The sequence below is a fragment of the Oryctolagus cuniculus genome, chromosome 3 (assembly GCF_964237555.1).
Source record: "Oryctolagus cuniculus chromosome 3, mOryCun1.1, whole genome shotgun sequence".
Lineage (NCBI taxonomy): Eukaryota > Metazoa > Chordata > Mammalia > Lagomorpha > Leporidae > Oryctolagus > Oryctolagus cuniculus.
The window spans coordinates 146,283,566-146,307,656 of NC_091434.1; the positions used below are offsets into that span (position 1 = coordinate 146,283,566).

General features: G+C 39.0%; 1 protein-coding gene across 4 annotated transcripts in view; it reads right to left on the reverse strand.

The window, feature by feature from the left end:
- Nucleotides 1-1,098: 1,098 nt before the first annotated feature.
- The window catches only part of LOC100348313 (cadherin-related family member 4), a 233,772-nt gene continuing 210,779 nt past the window's right edge, over nt 1,099-24,091 (reverse strand). For 3 of the 4 annotated variants that reach the window (XM_051848885.2, XM_051848886.2, XM_051848884.2), the window contains exons 20-22: nt 11,749-11,879; nt 9,730-9,822; nt 1,099-1,444 (exon numbers count right to left, since the gene is read on the reverse strand). In XM_051848885.2, the coding sequence (XP_051704845.2) occupies nt 1,240-1,444; nt 9,730-9,822; nt 11,749-11,879 (429 nt within the window). In that variant the 3' untranslated portion in view covers nt 1,099-1,239. Of the gene's footprint in view, nt 1,445-9,010; nt 9,081-9,729; nt 9,823-11,748; nt 11,880-24,091 lie in introns of all 4 variants that reach the window. The other variant, XM_051848887.2, reaches the window with a different exon arrangement.

A 24,091-nucleotide genomic window follows, 5' to 3' on the forward strand; every position in this document is an offset into this window, starting at 1 on the left:
GGGATGAGGAGCCCCTAAAGTCTTGGAAACTAAGTGGACTACTATGTGCCCATGTAGCCATATCTATCCTTCCTGAACTCCAAGCTCTCTGACCAACCATATCAAAAGTTGAGTGGAGCCAACAATGGAAGCAAAACAAAATTGAAAATGAATCTTGATATGAATGGGATGGGAGAGTGAGTGGGAGATGGGATGGTTGTGGGTGGGAGGGAGGTTATGGGGTGAAAAGCTGCTATAATCCAAAAGTTGTACTTTGGAAATTTATATTTATTAAATAAAAGTTAAAAAAAAAAAAAGTGGGTTGTATATCAAGCATGAGCAGCGCCAAAGAGCACAAGTTAGCTGCATTCTTTGGTGGCCCTGACCTCCATGTCTTGCTCTGGTATCTCTCGTTCAGCTGCTTGGGGTGTTTCCATTATCGGAGGAGGAATAAGGCTGAGTCTGCCTAAGGAGGGAGCAGGCTCAGCACATGGTTTCAGCAAGCAGAAACACCTCTACTGACCCCATGGCTGCAGCGGGGCTGACAATCACAATCAGTGTTTCTCTTCTTCACTCTTCTTCTTCTACTCCAAGCCAGTCCTCCATTGCAGTCGTGTCTCAGTTCTACTCCTACCAGGTCCTCCTTCTGTCATCCCCCCAATCCCCCTTCAGAAAATCTCCTGCTTCAAACCTCTGCCTGAGAACTGTTATTTTTAGGGAAACTGACTGGACACTCTCTGCCATAGGTCATACTCTTAGGAAAAACCTGCAGAAGTACACCTTTGCTGAATTGCTTTTCTAGTGTTGCTGCTCCCATAAAATAGTACTAATTTTGCAATAGAATTCTAAAGCTTTTGTGGTATGTTGGGATATTGTGATTAAGCACATGGGATAGTCTCAAAATAGATCAGAAAAGTCCATCACTGAAAAGGGATGAAATTGTTTGCCTCTTAGATATTGGCTCTTGCCCCTTAAAAAAGAGAAGCAAATCCAGTTTGATTGCTCTAATAACGATTCTGTCTTATTTCGTATCTTTATTCTATAAATTGTTGTATATGAATGATTTGTATTTTAAACATCTCTTAATTTAATGTTAGTAATAAAAATATCATCACAATCTGAACACAATTAGAATGCTCCATTTATTTTTCTGTTGGTGATTAGCTCATCCCTGTACATTTTGTAACTAAAAGCAGACGCTTCTTCATCGCACCCAGCAGACCTATCAAAATATGTGCTGGGTTATGCAAAAGTATCCACTTATGCTGAAAACATTTCTTCTGTTTCACTGCTTAAAGCTGTGGTTTTAAAAGACCTTTTCAAATAAAGCAAGTGAGACAACGGTTTGGTGACCTTCATGCTGGTTAAAGCCAAATGCCTTCCATCAGAACCACTGTCTTTTCTTAATTGTTCCACATCTTGACTCCCCTTCTCTGACAGCTGAGCAGATATTGCATTACTGTCACTGAAGAAAAAGAAAGAAAATATTTTGTTAACTATTTTATAAAAATCTTGAAAATCCACTAAATAGTGGAAGTGTAGAGTTGACTAATAAAAGTAATAGAAATGGAAATATTTTAAATTATTGTTTTGGGTAGATAATTTTATAATTAACATGGAGTCAACACTGGTAACATTCTTTTTAAAAATCTGGTTGACTGTAGTAAAACTTGAATCAATCCTTGGCACTAGGTTCACCAAGAATTAACCAAATCTCAAATTATTTATAACAGATGAACAATGAAAGGGAGTGGGCATTTGGATTAATACATTTAGCTCCCTTCAAAACATCATTAAAAATACAGATTGAATTTGGCTTCTCCCTCCATTCTGCTAATGTATTTCCATGAATCTCGCTTAAAAACCTGATAGTTACCCTGTGCTCCTCAATACTTAGTTTATCTTTTTGAGGAATTCCTGTCTCAGCTGCTAAATCCATCTCCAAAGACCCTGGAGATCTTTCTCATTGAAAGATGTAAAATCTTCCAGATGATGAAAAACATACACACAGTAGATACACACACATGAACACCCAAAAGATATTATAAAAGATTTAAAATTCTCTAATCCTCAGAGCTAGTATCTGTGGCACAGCAGGTAAAGCCACTGCCCATGATGCCAGCACACCATTTGGCCACCAGTTTAAGTCCTGACTGCTCCACTTCCAATCCTACTAATGGCCTGGGAAAAGCACTGGAAGATAGCTCAAGTGTATGGGTCATCGCCATACATGTGGGAGACCCAGATGAAGCTCCTGGCTCCTGGCTTGAGCCTGGCCCAGCCTTGGTGGTTGGGGCACTATATTTGCTACAGTTTTGCTCTCTCGATCTTTGCCAGTGCCACACTTCCATCTTATTTAGCTTTTCAATGAAGGGATTTATATAGTGTCAATATAATGTGGATTATGGTTTATTCATTTTCAGATTCAAATCTGGTTGCCCTGAGGCTGAGGGGAGTGGTGGGATAACATGGGCTGAGGTAGAAAGCAATGCTTCTCATTATAAGCCTTTCTCAATGTTTTTGCTTCTGTAAATTCATACATTATTTCAATACCTCAGAGAAAAACGCATTTTTTAAATTGAGTTTAAGATTAGCTTTGTGTGATCTGATAGTGACATGCTGCATAATAGTAATCATATGGCACATTCATCAGAAAACCTGACAGCAGGTAGGCAGTTGGTGATGTGAGTTGTTAAGTTGCCATCAGGGACACCTGTGTGCCATGGCAGAGTGCCCGCTTCGAGTCCTGACTACCTCACTTCCCATCCGGGTTCCTGCCAATGCACATTCTGGAAGGAAGCAGGTGGTGGCTCAAGTATTTGTGTGCCTTCTTCCCATGTAGGAAACCTAGATGGAGTTCTAGGCCCCTGGCTCCTGCCTGGTCCAGCCCTATGTTTTCTGGGCATTTGGCAGGGAGGTGGGGCGGCAGCTTGAGGAAGGAAGATCCCTCCCCATCTCTCTGTCTTGCTCCATCTCTGTCTTTCAAATAATATGAAAATAATCAATTTTTGAAAGCAAAGAAATAACACAAAATGTTAATTCCTGTCAAGAATACATTTCCAAGTTCATTTGCTCAACGAACTCAATGAGAAGGAGCCCCAAAACCTACTAGGCCATAACCATCTTAAGTCATTCTTATGATTTGTCACCCTTGGAGAAACATTGTTTTTCAACACATTTATTGACTTCTTAATGAAAACTCAGAATTGTCATTTTGACACACTTTCAGTGGCAATGTCTATTTAGATTTGTTTGATAGCATGTGAAATCTCCTGGCTTCTGGCTTTAGCCTGACCCAGTCCTGGCCGTTGTGGTCATCTGGTGAGTGAACCGGTGAAGGAATCACTCTCTTTCTCTCCTCTCTCTCTCTCTCTCTCTCTTTGTCTATCCATCTTCCTCTGTAACTCTGACTTCCAAAATAAATAAATGTTTTTAAAAATTAACACGACCATTTAAATTATATATATATATATATATACGTTAAAGTATTCCATAAATAATAAGTTGAAGATAAGCTTTTGCTGAGTTTTTGTTTTATTTATGTTTTAGTCCAAGCTCAGCCAAGGAAACGCTTCTCTCCACCGACATGCCAACTCTTTGATGCCTCACTTCAGTTAGTTCCCACCCAAAGGAGAAACAACTCCCACTTCTACTGCCCTCAGCCTCATCTATTGCTCCTGATTCCCCTTTTCCCTTAGCCTGTTAGAGCTCCCTGCACTGTTCCTTCCTATGGGATCCACTGTCCCAGGCATCAGCCAATCACCAGCACGTGAGCAGGAAGAACACTAAGGATGTCAGTCCCTGTGTGTGGCACAGTGTCTCTTAATGGCGGCTGCCCGTTAAGATCACCTGAAGGGCAATTGGTTTTCAACACACACTAGCCCCAGTTAAGGAGAATTTCTATGAGAAATACTTAAGCATTTGCATTTAAAATGAGAATGGCACCTCTAATTGACAAGTGAGGAAAAAGTGGCTTCCTCAACTACATGGAAATTCAATGTGAAACTATGACTTCTGTTTGTTCATATTACTCACGTATTTATTGCCAAACTCAAGTTGTTCCCTGTATATCTTTAACATCTGAACCAAATGTTACCTATAGCTTATTTCACCTATGATTCCAATAAAAATTTCCCACTTAGCTTTTTATGCATGCATACACACATGTAAGCACCCCCACATTCTAGAGAGATTGTTCTACTCTATCTGGAAAAAAAAAAAAAAACATTGCATAACTGTGGGGAGCAATCCGGACTAGACTAAGTTACTTGAATTAGGACTTATTCTATGCATCTGCTCTCCCACAATATGGCGCTGGGAGAGAAGTAAACAGCTTCCGCACAGCTGCCTCCAGTTCAACCAATTAACTGTAGGACTTGCTCCTGATTGGAGAGCAGCGTACTCAGCCGAGTTGGGATTGGCGGAGGAGGACTATAAAGGAGGAGAGAGACGGCATGCACCAGGAACATCTATGGGGAACATCTAAGGGAACCCGTGCAGCCCCCGAGAGAGCCGGCCGGCGGTGTGCCGCTCCCCTGCGGAAGTGGGGAATGCGGCCAGGGGGAACTGCCCTTCCACGGAGGTGGAAGGGATAGTAGCCAACCCGGGAAGAACCAGCAGCAAACCCGGGGAGGGCCGAGCAGACGAAAGAACAGCGCAGGGTCCTGTGTTGCTCCTCCACGAAAACGGGGAGCGACACATAACTATCACTTGAAGTTATTTATTTTGTGTTAATGCCCCATCTCATTCTTGCCTTCTGCTAGAAAATCTTGGGAAAGAATATCTTACACCTGATTACTCATTGCATAAAGTCATTAATCCCTTGTACAATGCTATTTACCTTCTTAAAGGTTACCAGCCACCTCTACAACAGCAAATCCCCTCTTAATCCAACATGATTTGAGTACTTAATATTTGCTTGGCACCAGAGATAAACATTCAATGAATATCTCTTTCTGTCTTCCAACAAGTTTGTGGTGGGAAAGACAAAGAGAGAGGCCAGTTATATATGGTGGTGTTTTGGGAAACATGCCCTTGGAGACATGCCCACTCAAAGAAGATTGTCCAGGGGGATCTCTTGTCTGAGGCAATTTGCTTTGCAAGTTGGAGTTGATGACAGCCAAAGGAGGTCAAAAAGGATATAAAGAGAAAAGGTAGCATAAATAGAATCCATGCAATGAAGTCTTTTACAAAAGAATTTAGTCATGGCCCATCATGAAAGATGCAAAAAGCTACAAATGCGAATACATTCCTAGAATTAATGGAATATATCTGGGATTGTATAAGTCTAGGGATAGTAAAACAGCATGATCATTTTAATTAGCTAAGTGTTTGGAGTGTTGGCAATGTAAACTTGCCCCCAAGTCTCTACTTCCTTAGAGATTAAAAAATGAATTATATTATCTTCTGCCTTCCAGTTTCCTGAGGATTACATATTTCTTTTTGCTCACGGGGGCTAGCACTTAGCACAGACTCACAAAATGCTGCCCATCACTATTTGTGTATCATTACAGTAGCTGTGAAGGGAGTATTTAAAGTTGTTTAAGAAATGTAAGATAGAAACAGGCTAATTAGGAGCTTATTGTCTTGGCAAGCAAAAGTGATTAATTAAGGCTATGCAGGAAGTAATGAAGATTAATGGGAGATAGCATAAGGTATTTGAATCTACTTAAATTGTTTTGTGAAGTTTTAGAATATGGGTTTCAGGAAAAAGTATCTCAAGAATTCATGAATCATTGTGATTAATAAAAATTAAATCATGAATTTATAAATAGAATTTATTGTTATAATGCACTTGCACATTTAAGCAAAAATAAGCCTCTGTAATTCCCTTCATTAAACATCTTCTGTGTCATAAAATCTTGGCAGTACATGAGTTAATCACATCCTAATGCTTCTTAGCATTCTGAAATCTTTTCCAAGCTTGTAGTGTACATTTGAGACATAGGAACATTGCTATTATATTCTGTTTCTTAACAGAATCATTTCATATCCATCATAAACTATTGATGGCTGAAGAAATAAATTTAGTATTATTCTTCTATTCTAAATTTGTACTTTTTAATTTAGATGCTGACCTTCTAAATGACCTTATACTTCTTAATATGGTTACAATGTTGCAGTGCATGGGCCTATTACACTGCAGTCACTTAAAACAAACATAACAACTGAATAACAAGGTTGTCTTATTTACTCTTATTACTCATGTATCAAGTAAATTCTAGCTACTGAATACTTCCCTCCAGTTTCACAGCAATTTCTTTGTTGATATTGAAGCTTAACCCAGATCATATCCAAGCATTGACCACTATAACATGATGTCTCCAGGGCAGGTGGAAAGAGTGTACACCTTTCTATTGACTTCACTTCAGTAGATTTAGAGAAGTCAGAATTAGGTCATGTCTCCCCTATATTGCATGCCATTAGCTCATGGATAAGAGCCATTTTGATGGAATGCTGTAGAACAATATCTTTTGCATGGGTTGAGTAGATCTTTGGCTTTGAAAAGGGTGCTACTAAGGCTAACTGAAATGGGGTGGTTGCTGAAGAGGAGAATAAAGTCAAGGGAAGAACTTTGAAAGTGGAAGGTTGTAAGTCATGTGAAGCAATGCAAATCTCAAAGAGTAGCTATAGTGGATGGACCTAGATTGGAGCAGGTGTACTTCTTCTGGACTTAGGAAGAGGTCAAACCAAGTAGCATTGATGTAGACAGGTTTGTGGTGTTGGTTTTAGGAGACTGAGGCAGATTTTAAAATCTTATGATGTTTATGTTTATGAAGTGTGCAGAACCATTACAGTTCAGGATGGGAAAAGGTCACTTGGTTAAAGATTTGAGAAAAGCTGGGGAGCTATGAAATTGCCTTCACTGAAAGTGGTGGGGGGAATTTATTAGGAAGGTCAACCCTGGTATGTTTGCATTGAGCTTTTCTTTGAAAACCTGGTAACAGATCTGAAATCATTCCTTAATGCACAATGGTGTCATTTTTGATAGGAATACACTGCTGTTCACAAGTAGTCATAGAATAAGGGATGAGTAAGTTTAACTGGAATTGAAGATTTTTCCTAAATGAGTTTGAAGGAGGGTAGTGGGACAAAAAGTTACATGTTTGAAAAAAGGAGCAATACTCCTGCACAATGGAAGCCTAATCAACTATAAAAAGAAATGATGTGATAAAGCAAAATAGTAGCATCAGCATGAAAGATTTAATGAGTTCAATCAATATCTAAATATTGAATTCCATTGGATAATAAGCAGACAAAGTGACATTTGTAGCCTACTCTTTCAAAAGTGTTACAATTGTTGATGTTGACAAAATCTTGAGGGTGATCATGGAAGAGTGTGTCTGGAATAAAGAGGACAAAGCAATATGAACAAAGGAGTTAAGAGGATGGCTCAAGGGCAGGTGTGCTGCAGCTGGTTAAGCAGCTGATTTCAATGTGGGTATCCCATAACTTAGCACCAATTCAAGTCTCAGCTGCTTCACTTCTCAGCTAGTTTCCTCGTTATGCTACTGGGAAGGCAATGGAAGATAGACAAGTACTTGACCCCCTGCCACCTCTATGGGAGATCAGGATGGAGTTCCTGGCTCCTGGCTTTGGACTAGCCCAACCATGGCTGTTCCAAGCATTCGGGGGAGTGAACCAGTGGATTGAAGATCTCTGTCTCTCTGTCTCTCTCTCTCCCCTTCAAATATATATAAATGCAGCAATGTGTGGAACAGAAAATTTTCCATTGGAACAGAAGATGAAAAGAATGCTGTGGTTGGACTCACATGCATGTATGCATACACACACACACACACACACACACACACCCCAATATAGTTTGAACAGGTACAATGAGGAAAGATCGTGGGTGTCTGCAGATAGCTTTGATCTGGAGTCACTGGTGAAATGGGAGAGTGGCAGGGAGAACAGCCAAGTCCAGTTCCAAAGCATGAAAAATGCAAAAAAAGGAAAGACAGGTCCTGGTGAAGGGAAAGATTGCAAAAAGTCATGGACTTTGCACACTTGGATTTTGTGCTTGCATAATGCCAAGACTGAGCAATCTTCCCCTAGCTATAGAAGCACACACCTTCTTCAAGAGATTTCTCCCAGAGCTAGTTTTCCAACAAAGTTTCCTCTGACTGGCCTGGTTTACAAGGGCCTCGCTGTTCTCTGAATTCCAATGGAGCTCATTGTATGCACTGTACATGTTGATAGGAATTGACAAATGATCATACATTATTCCTTGCAATATTTTACTTATGTCTTCTCCCAGGTGGGTGGAGTATGGGGTCTTGAAGACTGAAAGTCATGTTTTATGCTACTGCTTTAAATTTGCCCAAGTAATCTGTGGAGGGACTTCTGCTATTAAGGGTTACATGAATATCTGTTGAATGGATCCTAATGTTTTAACTAACTTAACTGCTAATGATACTGACTTGAAAATATTTTATCTTATCCAAGGCATTGAACCAAATATATTTTTACATTAAAATATATTCTGGAACTTGGCAAAACACTGTGGTTTGGAGTTAACATTTTAACTCCAGTTTAAAAGAAAACATATGCTAAATGAGTGTCTCAATGGAAGAACTCCTATAAGACAATTGGTATGTATTAAATATTTGTTGAACAGTTCGGTGATCCAGGACAACGGGCATTGTAGTTATCCTTGGCCTGGTCCCCACTAGATTTTCCATGTAATTTAATTGCATCAATTCTTTTTTTCAGGCTTCAAAAGAGAATAAGGAAGAGTAATCAGAATTTGACTACTACCTCAGTGATACACATTATGAATTTAGACATCTACAGACATATCAATGTTATTTCCTTCATCACTGATATCACCAAATATGACTTTGGACAATTGAAGGTTAGCTGTTTCTCCCTCAGTTTCCACTCTGAACTGGTGAGCATTAATGACCCCATTTCTGAGTTACCACATGCTATAACTTATTGGTGGGTACTTTTTATTACCCAGATGCTATGAAAGTTGAAAGAGTAACTATTTCAGTGTCAACGGTGTGACTTGTCTCTTTACCCATACCTGATGATTGCCAGGAAGCAGACTTGGCTTCATGTTTGGATTGGAGTCACCACTCGATAAATTTCCATGTCTACAAAAAGCATTAGGAGATACTAGAAATATTTTAGGTATATTTCAGTGCTTTCTTGCAGATGTAATAAGCGATGCAATGTTTACTTTTATAAATAAAGACATAAGCAAACCAAAGGTCCTTAAAGTGACTCTTAATGGCCTCTCGTACACATTAAATTATAATCATTTATGTTCTTAAGTTCAGACTCAGAAGTCTTTATCCTTAATAGTTTACTTAGTCTCTCCTTAATAAAGATAGTGCATCTTGATGCTGCTCTACATCAAGTTCCTGTTTCATCTTAGATTGTTGGGACATTTGTGCCCCCTCATCATTAGATAAACTACTTGATTTGAAAATAATAATCGTGCTGTGCAGTTGTCAGCAGAATACCAGTACTAGGTCATCATCTTATTTGCAAATCCAACTTTACTCTTTGCTATGTTGCCATGCCTAGAAGAGTATTAGGCAGTACACAAGTATTGTTGGATAAAGGTAAGTCTACCTGAAAAAAAAAATTCCTTTGATAAAGAATTTAGGGATGACATTTAACCTTCCAAAATGATTATCCACATTTCATGTCTCTAAATTTGAAATGCAGTGAAGCATTGAGAACTCGAATGTATAAAGCCCAAAGTATCTTTGTTTACAGGGGTAAGCCTGCTTTTACCTGGTGACTTGTCCAGACTCCCCAGCAGTGATGCTTGGGTGCTTCTGCTGATGTTTGTGACAGTGGGGAAATAATCTCCAACAGGCCGGGACACTATAGATAAAGTGGGAGGAATTTTCAAAGACAGAAACTAATGGCTTACTTTTTCATCAACATTGTCAAAATGATCAAAATCTATTTTCTGCTCTCATCTTCATGATATATAGCATTAAGCTTCCCAGGTACACGTCTCATGTTAAATAAATAAATAAATAAATAAAACACCAATTGATGAGTACTTCTTTTGAATATGAAAGTGATCATAATATCCTTAAATGCTTCCAACAAAATCTCCATAAGAAAATCTCAGCTCCTCAGATGTCACACATTTGAGATTACTCTGATGACTTTATAGTCAGAAACAAGCTGTGACTACGATAGATGATGCTGGATTATCAGAGAAGATGTTTCTAACTGAACAGATACTTTGCTGCGGCACTGACATCCTGTCACACTCCTGGTGACAGCACACCCACAAGTCCCCTTTCATGATAAACAAGGTTTCTCATAAAGAATTCATCATAGGGAAGAGCTTGCCTGCAACACAGACTTTTAAACGAACTTATTCCATCCTCTTACTCTACCTGGTACTTCAATATCTTTTTTGAAAAAAATTAATAGATTATTTTTTCAGGCACTCGATGGCACTATTAGAAATCCAAAATATTGTGCTAAACTACGTCCATTTCATAAGAAATGGAAAGGTCACAGGTTCTCAGTTGTCTTTGGTAAGTTTTTATTTTCATGCTAATACTCTGGCTTCCTTTGAATTTTATTCTTTTACCTGTCAAATCTAAATTCCCTATTGCAAGAGAAGAGCTAACCCACGATGAGGAGTAACTACAATAGAGTTCATAAGATCCTTTGTCCCATTTTTATGTGTCTTACAGGAAATATATCCATCCTTAAATGTAAGTAAATTATATTTTATGTCTTTATGTTTTCTCCCATGTGTTCTTCAAATGTCAGCTCCAATGCCACTTTGTCAGTTAAGCTTTCCCTGCCCGGCTCTCTGTCCAAGAGTTTAGTAGACTGTAGAAATACTTCTAAATTTCAATTGCCCTTCTTATCATTCTCCTTATAATGTATTACAGCCATTTCTTTTCTTAAAGCTATGTCTCTTAGAGGAAAGTACTGTTTATTCTTATCTCCGTATTCTGCTCACCAGGCTCAACACTTGAGCAGGAAGAACTTAGGAGAAAATTCCTGAGAGAAGTTAATCCTCCTAAAGGAGGATATAAAAATAATAATAATTGCTGACATTTTATTTTTAAACTTCTTAGTGTTTTTAATTTTTAATTGGCATACAATAACTATGCACACTTACAGGGTACAGTGTAATGACTTGATACATGTATATAAAAATGTAATGATCAAACCAGGGTCATTAGTATTTCTGTCTCCTAAACACTGATCATTTTATTGCTTTTGGAATCTGTAAATTCCTTTTATCTCACATTTTTGGGACCTTCTGTTTATCTTTTGATAGGAAAATATTGCCACAGGTTCTGATCTTGTTTGTGGAGGTATGAACTAAGTTTCATCATTTCCTCTTTGCTGCAGGAAAATTTGAAATCCCACTTCTCCTGCTTGTGTTTAGGGCCCAGATAACTGTTATTTTAGCTTGAACCATTTGATTGATCATTATGGGAAGAGCATTTGCCTGGTGCTAGAAGATTCTGGTTAACATCCTGAGTCTCAGTCTGGAATGGTGAGGCTGGTACCTGTCTGTCAACTTTGTTGTGATTAGCCACAGGGTTTCTACAAAGCTCTAGTAGGAATAGCTGTGTTTCCCCAGTCTTTTCTCTGCACTTTCATCCTGGTCTTTTTTCTTATTTTTTAAATTTATATAAAGGAAACAGATTTCATGCATTTCATATATATATAGCTCTAAGAACATAATGATACTCCCCAAAGTCCTCCTTCATGGACTTTATGAGCTGTAACACATTCAAATGGAAGCAGTGGTTAAAACCTTACTCTTTGAAGAGGCACCATGCAACAGCATAGAGACACGTCAAGAAAAGAGCTCCTGTCAGAGTGAGAACTGCAGGTATCCAGTTGTCAGGGCTCCAGTAATAGGAAATCTTTGTTAGGACAGAGGTGGTAATCTGAGAAATACAATCAGCATTCACTCAGCGTTAGTAGTACACGTGACAAAAATACATAGTATAGTGTCTACCTAGACAGAGTGGACTTTCTTGTACACTTCACTTTAACCTTTTATAGCATTAAAACAAGATTATCATTCGATATTTATTCAAAAATTAACATTGAAAACACAGATGAAGACATCTGGCGTAGCAGCAAAGATGTTGTTCGCAAGCTTTACATCCTGTATGACAATAGTGCCTGGGTCAAGTTGGGGCTCCTCTTCCGGTTCCAGCTCCCTGCTAATACACACCGCAAGGAGCAGCAGTGATGATCTAAGCACTTTGTTCCCATCCCTGCCACCCACCTGGGAAACCCAGGTGGAATTTTGAGTTGCTGGCTTCAGGTTGGCCCAGCCTGCCCCTCCCCACAGACTATACGAACAACAGTGATGAAAAAATCTCTGTCCATCATTTTGTTTCTAGTGTTTCTCTCCTCCCCTCTATCTTCTCTCTCTCTCTCTCACTCTCTCTCTCTCTCTCTCTCTCTCTCTCTCTGCCTCATATCTATCATCTGTATAGCTCTCTATCTCTGTGCCTTTCAAATAAATCAAAATAATAAATAAGCATTTAAAGAATACAAATTCAAAAAATTACAAGGCACAGTAGACGAACACCTTTTTCTGCCACTGGAAGCAAACACGTTTGTTTCTCTTCAGAAGCAAATGTCTTTGTTCATGTAGTTGCCTCTGGCTAGAATCTTCTCTCCTGCTTTACTCTCCTGGTGAGTATCTGTTCATTTGCAAGGTCATGCTCCACCACTGCTTTTGCAATCAATCTAATTTTTGTAGAAATTGCCACACTTGCACTCTCCTTACTTATGTCCCCTGTGACATGGAGAACACTATGCTTCATTTATTTCCTTTAATTGTGATTCTGCTAATAGCTCATAAGCTCCTATTAGACAAGCATCATTCCTTGCTCATCTTGGTGGGCTCTACACAGTTTCTGGGACAGAGAAGACAACAATCAGTATCGGCTAGATGGCAGATAGAGGGAATCAGCACATCCTTTACCAGGCAAAGCATCATTTCAGAAATGAGTCCGACTATTGTTGCCTTTTCTGCCTCCTATCATAAAAACACAAAAAAATTTTGCCCAGATAAATTTCCACGGCCATCTAAACCCTGACCATTTAAGAAGCTGATTAATAAACTTTTGCCTATGACTAAGCAACATGACATGCCCAGCAGATGGCGGCATAAGATAGGACAAGTCTTGTGAATCTTTTCAGGGAGTAATTTGTAAGCTGTTTTTGCAGGAATGTAAAGGGGAGAAAACAAACTTTGGCGAAAGAGGAACACTTGGCAATGGGGATGGCAGAAGTAGCGCTAGTTAGATAATTCAGTGAGAGAAGTCCTGACCACCTCACTGAAGTTTGGTAGTTGCTAACGTGTTGCGTGATGAAACACTGCAACAGTCTGGGCAAGCCCAGACGAAGAAAGATCCAGAAAGCAGCCTCGGCTCCAGGAGTGTCAGTTGAAACACTGTGGCTTTATTTACCTGAATAAATAATATCGCGTTGTATTTACAAATGATAAATAGGGCAAAAAGGATGATAGACAACTTAATCACTTAATCATCTAGTTCTCTTTTCAGCTCATTAAGAACTATTACCCCTCCCAAGCACATTTGAGAAGGGTGCTACTACGGATAGAAAGAAAGAGACCACAGCCTATACCTGCCAACCTTCCTTTCTTTCTTACAACAAATATTTATTGAACCCTTGCTATGCTCCAAGAATCATGGTAGAGAGGACATACAGAACCTTAAGACTGAAACCTTACAGCTCATGTTCATTTAGCAGCCACTGTGTGCTAAACTTACTAGCTGTGCTATTTCACTTTCCCCAATGCTTGTCCTAAGAGAGGTGTTCATTACTGCCAGTCTACAAAGAAGGAGCTCAGCCGAAGGGAACTCAGTAGGTCACCTACAGCTCCACAGCCAGGAAGGGGCAGAATTGACCTTCACATATGAATGTGTGCATCCCTGAAGGCCATGGAAGGTTTTCAATAGATCATGCCAGCTCCCCTAAAATAAAAATATTATAAGAGTTTTAAGAAAACATCTAATTCCTACATCAAGTGGTCAACACACCACTTGGAAAATCATAACTACACATTTTTTGTGTCAGCATAATTACACATTTTCATTTTATGAAAATTTAGCTCTCCAGGGCCAAGGAAAGGATTTGAAAATGCCTTAGAGGTGGGAAGCGAGAGTTGTCCTCACGTCTTGTACTACTCTTCCCTGACAAACCAGGCTAGGTTTTACCAGCTTCTTCTCGGGCTTTTCCCTTTCTTTCTCTCATGCACACACACACACACAAATGATATTGAAAACTCTTATAAAAAAAAAAAAAAGAAATCCCATCTAATGTTCTAATGTTTTAATATTTCAAAGGCTAAGACAACTTGGGATAGTCCCTTTTTTTCAATAGTCTGGTGAAAAACCAAAAGCTTTCTACAGAGATTAAAAAGACTATTGATGGCTGGTATTGACATAATGTGTTTATTGCAAGAGCTGTCATGTCTCTTGTTTCACCTGATCCTCAGAACATCTTTTGTACAATAGGCTCACTTACTCTAATCCCTATAGTAATCCAAGGACACAGAGTAAATATTTAAACATTTCTTATGGGCAGGCTTGGCTCTCTCCATAGATTCTTTCTGTTGGGGACTCAAAACCATTTTAAAGAACTGAATGTGGGAGCTTGCATTTGACACTCTTAGTGGTCTATTGCCTTTTACATCCATACTTTATGATTTAATTATTTCTTTTTAATTATTTAGAGCCTCAAGTAATAGTAATTATGACAACAAGGGCATTCCTATTTGCCTTTCCTTTTGCAATAACTTACTGAGTAGACACTGATTCTAGCTCTCTCTTACCCATTCTATCCTCTACTCTGCTGGTCTAGTTTGAATTCTTTTTTTATTTTTATTTTATTTATTTATTTATTTTTTGACAGGCAGAGTTAGACAGTGAGAGAGAGAGACAGCGAGAAAGGTCTTCCTTCCGTTGGTTCACCCCCCAAGTGGCCACTATGGCTGGCACATTGAAGCCAGTGCGCTGTGTCGATCTGAAGCCAGGAGCCAGGTGCTTCCTCCAGGTCTCCCATGTGGGTGCAGGGCCTAAGGACCTGGGCCATCCTCCACTGCACTCCCGGGCCACAGCAGAGAGCTGGCCTGGAAGAGGAGCAACCGGGACAGAATCTGGCGCCCCAACCGGGACTAGATTCCGGGGTGCCAGTGCCGCAGGTGGAGGATTAGCCTAGTGAGCCGCGGTGCCGGCCAGGTTTTAATTCTAACACTATTTAAATTTACTCTCTGTTGTCTAAAAAATAAAGTTCAAATCCAGAATAGTGACTCTACATATCTATCAATCTAATAACTCTCTGGCCAGCCCTCCTCATGGGTGCTAGAAATACTTGTTTCTCTACATTCAAGCATAGACCACGGACTCACTCAACTATATTCTTGCATTGCCTCCACACCTAAATGACTTTGCTTCTTGCTCCATCCATCACAGGCCTATGTAAAACCCAAATATCTCTTCTTGAAGTTTGCATTTTCTTCAAGCCAGAATTTGCTACACTGTCTTATGTTTGTTTACTCTTCCTTTGCTGTACTTGCCAAAATGATATGCAGTGATAAGTAATGAGAAATATGTTTTTGCAACATACTATGACTTGTACATCTTTGCGTGATGGTACCCTTTTATTCTTCACTTTGTTTCACACTCTTTTTTTTCCCAACTCACTCACTTGCAGGTCAGAAGTTTCCTCAAATCTCAACCATTTCTCTGTCTCTTTGCTAGTCTCCCTGGTTCAACCATTTACTAAGACTGTGACACTGAGAAGTTATCTAAATTCCTGTTGTCTCAGTTTTCTCCTTTGTAACATGAACAGAAATAGTTGATATTTTGGATTGGATTCAATCCAATTGAATTGGATTCAATTCAATGACAGATTTATTTAATGTGAAAATTTTATGTACAGATAGATTTACAGATACCAATGTCATGACTAGGTAGCAAGTTTTATTCAAATATTCACTGAATTATTTTCTCCTAAAGGAAACTATTAAATATGATTTAATTACAATATTTCCTAAAATGGTTATGATTGCAGATCATGTACACATTATTGTACAAAGTATGTCTTTTACAATTTACTTTCCAAAATTTATTATTTATTTATTTATTTGAGAGACAGTTGCAATAAAGGAGCTCTCGTCCACTAGTGTACTCCCCAAATGGCCTCAATGGCCAGGACTGGGCCAGACTGCAGCCAGGAGCCTGGAACTCAATCCAGTTCTCCCATGTGGGTGGCAGAGACTCAACTACTTGAGTCATCGACTGTTGCCTCCCTGGGTGATCATTAGCAGGAATCTGAAACTAGGAGCTTGATCCCCAGCACTCCAATATAGGATGCAGATGTCCTCACGGGCGGCTTTACTGCTAGGCCAGATGCTTGCTCCCAATTTACTTTTGAAGTGTATGTCGAAACTTTTTTTCCCCCTAAGGCTTACAGGTTTGCTGAAGCGGAAAACAAGAACATATCCTTATACTTGGACAATTGAGCAGTTACTCCTCTTTGTCATGAAGCTGAAGAGTGATGAAATCCATGGCTAAGGATTGATGAGACACTGGACTTTGTATGTCATCAGAAGTTTATCTCCCCATTAGGTAGATCACCAGTGAACCCAAAAGAATTTCCCATCTGTCATTTGGTCATGCACTTAGTTGCTTATGGCTATGTGCAGTTAATTTGGTTTGATTCATAACTTTAACTATTTAACTTGTTATATTTTAGAAAAAAAGACAATAATAGTCTTCCGTGTCATGAAACTTTTGTCAAGGGGTATTAGACTTTTAGCAGATGTGTCAGACTATAACCCAGTAGAGAACAATTTATATTATTTCTAACAGCCCTCAAATTCATCTACTTGACTATCATTGAGGAAGATTTTTTAAAAGACTACCTATAAAATATTCTCATGCAAATTTGTTTAATGGCTGCTTCTCATGATATGCCTAAATACTTTGAGTTAAATGTAGACTAGACCTCTTTAGAAAATGTTGAGTAATTTTTAGTGGAAAAATACTACTGATTTAAGCAGAAATGTTGGTTTTACTGATAATAGAGCCTCAGTTGAGAGAGTCACCCAGTGGGGAGCTGAGATCCAAGCCAGGGCCTGCCTTATTTCTAGGGCCACCCTCTCTTCTGCTCTCCTTGGGCCTTAAGATTGCTTACTACCCATGTAGAAACAAGTTTGAAATAATCTGTGTGCAACTACATGGTTAGCATGTCTTTCATTGCAAACTTTCATTTGGAATTCTACTTCCCTTTAAATAGAAGGTCATGTCATACATGTCATACTATGAATGAATCAGTGATGAGGATTTTTTAAATTATCAAAGTCTTTTGTCAACTTAAGCTATTTTTTTAAAAGTTAACTCCATTTATTTTTACTATCATATCGTTCCTGGAGCTTCTTATTCATTTTCAAATCCCACAGGCCTATTCAATTACTACATGTCATACAAATGAGAATAAATGTTTAAAAAAAAGGAGAAAAATATTTTAAAATGAAAGATGGAAGTTGGAGGTAATTAATTACAAAACTATCATTTCTCTAGAATGAAAGAGCCATTAGCAAGAAGATATTATTTAAGAAAGCAAAACAAAATGATGTAAAATAAAACAATTTATTAAATATTTGTGATTAGCGACTTGTCTCACTTTGATTATACATACTGTGATTTGTGAAGGTTATGGGATTTTCTTTATATTTTGTGAAGTATTAAATACATTACCAGTTTCTAGTTCATTTATAACATTCTCAGATAAGTCAACTATATTGATAATAAATCCCAAAAGTTATGTTCTATTTTAAAAGGAAAATTTAAATTTAATATAAATATGCTAAAATGTGTAAATACATGACAAATTGCATGATAAAAAATCAGAATCCATATTATGTACTGGAGAATGTACTTCTCTCTATGCTCTTCTTGTAAAATTTGATTCAATGCTCTTCTTCTATATAAAAACTAATATATAGCCAACAATTATAAATAGCCTATGATTGACTTCTCTGTAGAAAAATCAGTAAGTGTGAGTAAATACAATCTGATTTTTTACTGAAGAGGGATTATTTATTTATTTATGTTAGTTCCCAAAGCATATAACTCACCAATGAAAAAATTGGCATAAATGATATTCTCTTTTAAATTAGGAAAGATACTATTATGACTAAAAACAAGCTCTGGTTCTCTTGTTGTGTAGCTAAAGAAGACTTAATTGTTCATCTGCCAGCAATAGAAGATGCAAATAGAATAAAAGGAAATTAGGGGATAGCAGTGTGGCATAGCAGATGCAAACCATTGCCCGTGACACAAGCATCACATATGCTCCACCTCTGACCCAGTTCCCTGCAAATGCACCTGAGAAAAGCAGCAGAAGGTGGCCCAACTCTTTGGGTCCCTGCCACCCATGTGGGAGACCCTGATGAAGCTCGTGGCTCCTAGCTTCAGCCTAACCCAGCCCCTGCCATTGCAGCCATTTGTGGAGTGAACCAACAGATGGAAGATATCTTTCTTTGTTACCCTTTCTCTCTGAAACTCTACCATTCTAATAATTAAAAAAAAAAGAAAATTAAACATTGATTGCCCCAGATGTAATTTGCTTAGGAAATGATGGGCAGATACATGGGCCTCACCTCTTTAACCCCTTCCATAACTGCTCTGTGATTCCATGTCCATTTCCTACTGGGGGTCAAATGGACACAAAGATGAAGAAATAAATGAATGTAAAATGCCATTCTTCTTCATGGAGTCTGTTTTCTATAGAGCAGCTAAATGTGACATAATATACATAAAAATACATGCTTAAATGGTTGCATGACTTATGCCACTTATCAACATAGCACAGAAAGTGAAAGGGTTTGAGGGTCACCAAGAGACTTCCCCCCAAGCCACACCTGAACAAAGGGTGATTTAGCCATGTAGTTCCATGTTGGTAATTTTAGAAGAATAATTACATCGTGTATAGGTAACAGTGGACGAACAGAATGACCCAAGACATGACAACAAAAGTTTCCATCTCCCAGTAAGTCCAAGGGACTCTTTTCCCCATTTATTTGAGAGACTGAGAGAGCAAGAGAAGAAGTCTCTGTTCCCATCTTTTGGTCCACTCCACAAATGCCCACAACTGCCCACTCTGGGCTGGGCCAAGCCAAGAGCCAGGAATTCAATGCCAGTCTCCAATGTGTATGGCAGGAACACAGTTATTTGACCCACCACTGCTTCCTCCCAGGGTCGACATCAGCAGGAAATTGGAATCAGGAGTGGAGTTGAGTATCAAACCCAGGTAAACCAACATCGGACATAGGCCTCATTACCACCAGGCCAAATGCCTGCCCCTGTCCTCCCAGAGATATGTCATTGTTGTCTCCATGGGGGTAATAAATTCATCATTTCTAATCATATATCTATCCTGCACACTCTGTTAGAGCAGATAAAAGGGCATGCTTCCCTTTAATAGACTTCTTCACAGCTGTTCTGATTTCTGGCCTCTCACAAAGGTGCTGCATTCATCATCATCAACCCATGGCATCGATTCTCTTTACTGATTTATTCTTATAAATGATTTGCCATAATAGAAGAAGAGCTGTTATAATTGTGCACTTATACTTAAGAAATTATAATTTATTTTTCTTTTATCCCTCTCACAAAAATAATGTAAATCAAGGCTGGGTATCTGGGAGATTTATTTTTCTTTAGAAAGGGTACATGAATTAATCAAGTTTAAGAAATGCAGAGTGGACTAGCAAAACAAACATGGCCTCTTGAAGTAGACAGATCTGAGATGAAATTACAACTGTCACCTAATTTGGGCAAGTCTATTTCTGTTTGGGACAATGTGGCAGAGCCAGTTGGGTTGTTATGAGGAATAAAAATAGCAGATACAAGCTTACAGCATTCAGTAAGCAATCAATTTGTGGCCACTATTACCATTCCTACTGTGTTGCTATGTCCACCTTCGTATTAGGGAGAAAACAAAAATCTACAAAGGAAAGTAAGTTTAGGGGTTACAGACATCAATGATCAAAGAAACACCACTCTGCCCGCAACTTCTTAGGCTGACAAGGCTCCCACCAAGTAATGCACAGATTTTTCTCATCTGTGCCACAGTTCTGAGTAGATGCAAAGGGTGCAGATTTGACTCAGGCTACCAGAAACTGACAGTGGCACTATAAGGAATAGTGTGTAATGGTCTCTGAACTAAAGCAGGAGAATGCAAACTGCATGTCCTATTCCTTTTCAGTGGTTTAACTTTTGCTCATCATATGGAAGTATTTGATAATCTCTCTTAAATATTTTTTAACTTGTTTTTAATATTTTGTCTTCTTAAATCTCCTAAAAGACAAGATCGGCAAGTTCAGTCATGTCTTAGAAAACCAGCTCCTAGTCACAAGCCTGGTGCAGGCACTTGGCACAGCAGTTAGGATGGGTGCTTGGGACACCCCATCCCATACCAGAGTGTGTGCATTCAGGTTCTGTTCCTGTTGCTAATTCCAATCTTCATGTCAATGAGTACCTTAAGAGGCAGCAGATGGCAGCCCAAGTACTTGGGCCCAGGCCACCCACATAGGAAACCCTCACTTTGGTCAGACTCAACTCCAATGATTGCTGGTTCAAGGGAGTGAACCAGCAAATGGAAGATCTCTTTGTCTCTTTCTGCCTTTCAAGTGAATAAAAAATTTATAACATAGACACATTTTTAAAAACCTAGTATGTAGTATTTGTGAAGTTCTATGGAATGAATATTTTCTCTATGATCACCTGGTACCAAATGCTTAAAAACCAGACTATCAATTCTCTGTTTTCAACAATAAGCTGTCATTAACTGACTGAGTCAACTCTAACATACCATTGCTTTAAATTGACCGCTGGAAAAAAAATTCTAGGAATATTTAATGGAAAATTATCTTATGTGAGATATGGTATGATTGGTCTTTGACGGGTTGAAAACCAGCCTTGGAAAGGCAGCATGCCACCATAATGAGTACATCAGTGGAACAAACACATGAGGTTGCAAAGATAGGTTTCTAAACAGCCATAATAACCTTAGAGTTTAGTTGTCAAGGTTCAGACTCAGTAAAAGGGCCCAGTGTCATCACTCTATGCCCCTAATGCCTTTTCTCAGTTCTTCACTGATGGAGTAAAAACATTTTCATTTTGCTGATATACATCATGAAATGTGGTGCATTATTAGGGTGAGCTGATAAAAAGACCAAGCAGACTTCTTTCCTTCTACTTTTTCACTTGTGCACTGTTTATATTGAAATAAGAGTAAAAATACAGTTATAAATTAGGATGATTTAAAGTTTCTACCATCAAAATGGACATTAGTTCTGGAATTTTTATTATGGGCTCACTTTGCTGCATACAGATAGTTTCAGGAATTTTGATTCATAATTCTTTGGGGATTATATTTGCAGGAAATGGTGTCTAGCCAGTTACCTCATTGTCTCTTTGGACAATCTGGACTGAAATTGAAGGGATTTAATTCAGTTTATGAAGTACAACTTAAGGCCTGCCTTTTCCCCTCAGTCAGAGACTAAGACTAATCAGGAGATAATCGACACTTTGTGTAGGGTTGGGTTTATTTATTATCAATGTATTGAACTACATTGTTATACACTTAGCATAAAGCTATCTTTCCTATTTTTCTTCCTAAGTTTTAGCTATTGTTTCATTTATTGAATACAAGAGCCTGCCAAGAATTGCCGTATTATAGGACTGCATCACTAGTTTTCTCTATAGCTATATGTTAGTGGCTTATCTTGCTTCAGGATTTATTTATTCTTAGTTATTTGAGAGAAAAAAGGAGGGAAGAATGGGAGAAAGAGAGGGAGAGAGAGAGAAGTCTTCATCTACTAGTTCACTTCTTAAATGGCCGCCACAACAGCCAGGGTTGGGGTAGACTAAAGCCAGGAGCCAGGGAACTCCATCTAGGTCTCCCGCATGCTTGGCAAGGACCCAAGTTTGAGGCTTCCTTTACCTTCTGCCTCCTGGGGTGTACATCAGCAAGCAGCTAGATTGGATGCGGAGTGGGGACTCGAACCCAGCACCCATGAGTGATGTGGGCATTACAGGCAGCATCTTCACCACTGCACCAAATGCCCACCTTGCTTTGATTGTGTTATAGAAAAACAATTTGTGGGCCAGCACTGTTGCGTAGCGGGTAAAGCTGCCACCCGCAGTGCCAGCATCTCATATGTGCGCTGGTTCGAGACTCGGTTGCTCCACTTCCGATCCAGCTCTCTGCTGTGGCCTGGGAAAGCAGTAGAAGATGGCCCAAGTCTTTGGGCCCCTGCACTCATGTGAGAAATCATGAAGAAGCTCTTGGCTCCTGGCCTTGACTTGGCGCAGCTCCGGCCTTTGCAGCCAATTGGGAAGTGAACCAGCAGATGGAAGACACCTCTCTCTCTCTCTCTCTCTCTCTCTCTCTCTCTGCCTCTCCTTCTCTCTGTGTGTAACTCTGACTTTCAAGTAAAATAAATAAATCTAAAAAAAATTTGCTCATGGAAGCTTTGTTAACAAATTCAGAAAAGGTAATAACCCGTTGTTTGTACCCAGGGTTTTATAATCTGGATCCCTTGGATGGGTTTTACAAACATCTAAAAGTGTATATGAAATTGGTTACACATATAGGTGTGTGTATTGTTCTGGAGACAAGGTCCATAGTTTTCTTCAGATTCTGCAGCAGTTCATCAGTCTCTCTCTTCCCATTAAGAACCAGCACGCACAGGCTGGTGTTGCAGCACAGCGGGTTATGTGGCATCCCTCATGCAATGCTGGCATCCCTTATGATCATGAGTGCCAATTTGCTCCACTTACAATCCAGCTCTCTGCTAAAATGCCTGGGACAGCAGTGGATGATGGCCCAAGTGCTTAGGCCCCTGCACCCATGTAGGAGACTTGGATGGGGTTCTAGGCTCCTGGCATCATATTGGCTCAGCCCTAGCTTGTGCAGCCATTTGGAGAATGAGCCAGCAGATAAAAGATATCTCTCTCTCTCTCTCTCTCTCTCTCTCTGTGTGTGTGTGTGTGTGTGTGTGTGTCTATCCCTGTCTCTAACTATGCCTTTCAAATAATAATGACTTTCAGATGCCGTTCCTATACAATACATGGAGTAGGTCCTTGACTTCTCAAGTATCATACTTAGCATCCTAAGAGATAGAGAGGTCTTTATTGAATGCCTTATGCATATTAAAATTTATGAGATGCCCTATATTTTTCAAGCACCTGCAAGAATGTTTTGTTAAAAAGGATTGTGTGTTTATAGTGAATTTCATGCTGAAGATGTTTCCTATAACATTTATAATGTGATTGAATTTATTTTAATTGCTTTGAGCTTTTTCTCACAGGCCTTTATTTTTCTAAAATTCATAGACACATTGTTAACAATCTGGATTTAAGAATGTTCTATTTTTGTAGTGGGTTTTTACAGTTATATTTTAGAAGCAGATAAAAAATTCTGGCAGTATATTCTAACCACTTAGAAATGTTTTTAAGTCTTTGTATCTCATTCAACATTCTAAATAGAAAGATCTGCCTTGTAATAATAATAATAAAAGATACAGCTTATAGCAATAATGGCTAAATCCTAAGGGAAATTTTATTTCCCATGGTGTACTGTAAATATATGTATTGTAATACACAGACTTCAGACAAAATAGATAATAATTTTTATTACTTATGTATATCTTGGAGGTAATGATTAACTTCCACATAAAGTATCCTTGCACTATTGTAGGGCCTAACTCTTATCTGAATTATCAAAACAACCTCTTAACTAGTTACATTTCAAGCTTTTTATTTATTTTCACTTCATTTGAAAGGCAGAGAGAGACAAAGAATTCCATCCACTGGTTCACTCTCCAAACGCCCGCAAGAGCTGAGGCTACGCCAGGCTAAATCCACGAGCACTTCATTCATCCTGGGTCTCCCAGCTGGGTGGTAGGGACTCAAGTACTTGAGCCACCACTTGTGTATTAGTAAGAAGCTAGGATCGGAAGCAGAGCCTGAACTCTACCCCAGGCACTCCACTATGGGATACAGGCTTCCCAAGCAGTGACTTAGCCACAGCACCAAATGCC